General features: G+C 58.7%; 1 protein-coding gene across 1 annotated transcript; it reads right to left on the bottom strand.

Moving 5' to 3' along the window:
- Positions 1-149: 149 nt before the first annotated feature.
- On the bottom strand, positions 150-2,694 carry PTSG_06899 (alanine aminotransferase). Its single transcript, XM_004992241.1, has 2 exons — positions 1,206-2,694; positions 150-866 (listed from the first exon to the last, which is right to left on the bottom strand). Exons 1-2 carry the CDS (start codon positions 2,370-2,372, stop codon positions 588-590), a joined length of 1,446 nt encoding a protein of 481 aa, XP_004992298.1. The 5' UTR covers positions 2,373-2,694; the 3' UTR covers positions 150-587.
- Positions 2,695-3,128: the final 434 nt, after the last annotated feature.

Here is a 3,128-nt window from a genome sequence, read left to right on the forward strand (position 1 = left end):
GGTTGGTTGGTTGTGTGTGTGTGTGTGTGTGTGTGTGTGTGTGTGTGTGTGTGTGTGTGTGTGTGTGTGTGCGTCTGTCACTCGCGCACACAACCACACATTCCCCCATCCCCCCCCACCCAACACATCCCGAACCCACAACCCGCTTTGAGAGTGATTTTTTTTTTTTGCTCATGAGCAGAGCAGCATAATCGGAAGAGGGGTAGACCCATCAACGAAGAATGTGTCGTGGGTTGGGGAAGAGTTGTGGTGATGGCCACAGAAAAGAGAGAAACAAGAAGCGAGGTCAACCAACAACGACAAAACCACCTATGCCTTGCTTGGAGTTGAGAGGAGGGGGAACGATAAGGAGGGGGGGGGGAGTTGTGAAAAGTACACCGGGGAAAACATACGCCAGCAACCAAAACCGATTCGATGCACGACACGCAAAGGTCTACCAAGCACACGCACGCACTCATTCGCACACGCATGCATGCACACATTCGCACGCAAAATGCACGCACACATGCACGCCCAGGCACACGCACGCCCCTGCACGGTCAACACAAACAACTGCTGCTACTATGTGCAACCTGACACGCGCGCGCTCACATCTTGGAGGGCATGCCAAAGCGCTGGAGAAAGTCCTTGTGGAAGGAGGTGAAGAGGTCGATGACACGCGGCATCTGCTCCTCGGCGGGGAGGATGGTGGTGCGGAAGTGGAAGGTGCCCTCCTCCTGGCCAAAGCCAGACCCGGGCACAGCGCAGATGCCCGTGGCATGCAGCAGCTCCAGGCAGTAGAAGAGGTCTGGGCCCATGTCCTTCTTCTCGGCCTCCTTCACCGCAGCCTCTGGCAGGCGCACACGCGGGAACGCATACAACGCGCCCTGCAAGAGAAGCACAGGGCGACCAGTTGAAAAATAAATGTGTGGGGAGGGGAGGGCAAGGGAGGAAGAAGGGAACAGAGTTGATGTGTATTGCAGAGTCACGATGAAGAGCACAGACGCAGCAGCTCTCGAGCACACAGCACAAAAGTGCACATACACGCACACACACACACACAAGCATGCGTGCACATACCCCATGCACACACGCACAAATACAGACACACACACACACAAATACACTCATACACACATGCACGCATACACACACAACACACAGAAATACACAACACATACACACAGAAATACATAACACATACATACACACACATATACACACACCTCGACGTTCTGGCAGGAGACGCCGGGGAGGGCGTTGAAGGCGTTGGAGATCATCTCGGCGCGGCGCTTGAGGGACTGGAAGATGGCATCGCACTCCTGCTCGTACTGCTCGTACGAGGCGTCGCCGGGCTTGGGCGGGTTGCACATGAGGCCCATCATGAGCTGGCCGTCAACGTTGGACGACAGGCCGATGGAGAACACCTTGTACAGCTGGTCCAACGCGCCCGGGTGGATGTTGGTGGCCTCCAGGTACCCGCCGCGGCGGCCGCACTCGCCAAACACGCCCTTGGACACGGTGTGGAAGGAAATGAGCTCGACATTCTTGCCCTCGTCGCCCATCTCCGTCACCACCTTCTTGAAGGAGATGAAGGGGCGGGAGCCGTAGACGTTGGTCTGGTACACCTCGTCCGCAAGGAGCACGACGCGGTTGACGGCGGCCCAGCGGGCAATCTCCTCCATGTTCTCGCGAGAGAGCACCTGGCCGGTCGGGTTGCCCGGGTTGATGACGACGAGCGCGCGCACGGTGAGGCCGCGCTCCTTGGCGTCGGCGACCACCTCGTTGAGGTTGTCGATGGACAGGGACCAGCCCTGCTCCTCCTGCAGGCCGTAGCCGAGGATGACGCCGCCAAGCAGGGCAACGGAGGCAGAGTACAGCGGGTATTGCGGGGTGGGCAGGAGGATGCCATCCTTCTGGTCGCGGATGAGCATGTTCAGGCAGCGCTGGATGGCGGGGGAGGCGCCGTCGCTGAGGAAGATGTGTTCTGGGTTGGCCGGGTGCCCGTCACGGCGGGCGATGAAGTCGGCCACCTCCTGGCGCACGTACATGTTGCCGCGCGAGTCCTGGTATGCGCCGGAGCCACCGGGGAGGTTGTCCAGGTACTTCTTTGCACGCGCGATGGCGTCCTCGGGGAACAGCTTGCCCACGTCGGGGTGCTCCAGCAGCTGCGGGCATGTGACCAGGGAGATGACCTGGCGCGGGAAGGTGATGGGCTTCTGGCCAAGGGACTGCGGGTTGCCGATGTTGGTGAAGATGACTTCCTTGCCGCTCGCCTTGCGCTTCTGCGCCTCAATGTAGATGGTGCCGCGCACGGCATAGTGGGAGGCGATCACAAACTGGTTGATGCGGCCTTCAGGGTGCAGCACGGCGTCGGGGCGGGGATCCGTCATCTTTGCTGTTTGTTGTGGTCGCAGAAAAGGAGGAGGAGGAGGAGGAGGAGGGGAAGTGTAAGAGGGGAGTGTAAGGCGGGTGTAAGGGGGGAGGGAGCACTTGATAGACTGTGAGAGAGTGTGTGTGTGAGAGCGTGGGGTGGTTGATGTGAGCGTGGGTGGAGTGGATGGAGATCACACACGAGCACAAGAGAGAAGTGAGAGAGGAAGGAAGTGAAAGTTGGCTGCTGATGCGCTTGTGGCTGGACGAAGAAAGGCGGATGTTGCGGCAAGTTGGTGGGGTGGTACGATGATTTGCGAAAGATGCGCGCCACAATTCGACATGGGCTTGGTTGATAAATGGCGACGTTCGCCTTGAAAGTTGCTGGGTGATTGTCGACCACCTGTAGCCCGAGACGTTAAAGGGTGCAAATCTGCGGTGTGGTGTGCGGGTTGGAATCCTGCATGCAGGAATGGGGTGTTGATCTGGGTGTCCGACTGAGGCGACTCTCACCACGGACGTCACCACGGAGGTGGAGGCGCCCGGGGCGATAATGAGGCCCGCACCGGCGTAGGCTGGCAACAGAGCACGCAAAAGGGCCCGGGGCTGCCAGCAGTGGGATAGCACTCGTGAGCTTCAGCCTGCTTGTAGCCTTCCCAATACCATCGCGCTTTCTTTTTTTTTTTTGTCGTTATCTGCATGCGTGTGTGTGTGTGTGTGTGTGTGTGTGTGTGTGTGTGTGTGTGTGTGTGTGTGTGTGTGTGTGTGTGTGTGTG

Source organism: Salpingoeca rosetta, assembly GCF_000188695.1.
Source record: "Salpingoeca rosetta unplaced genomic scaffold supercont1.17, whole genome shotgun sequence".
Lineage (NCBI taxonomy): Eukaryota > Choanoflagellata > Craspedida > Salpingoecidae > Salpingoeca > Salpingoeca rosetta.

Coding starts and splice junctions, on each gene's coding strand:
- PTSG_06899 (XM_004992241.1), bottom strand. CDS start 2,372: ATGACGGATCCCCGCCCCGACGCCGTGCTGCACCCTGAAGGCCGCATC. Junction 867..1,205: donor TCTCCTGCCAGAACGTCGAG/GTGTGTGTATAT, acceptor CTTCTCTTGCAG/GGCGCGTTGTATGCGTTCCC.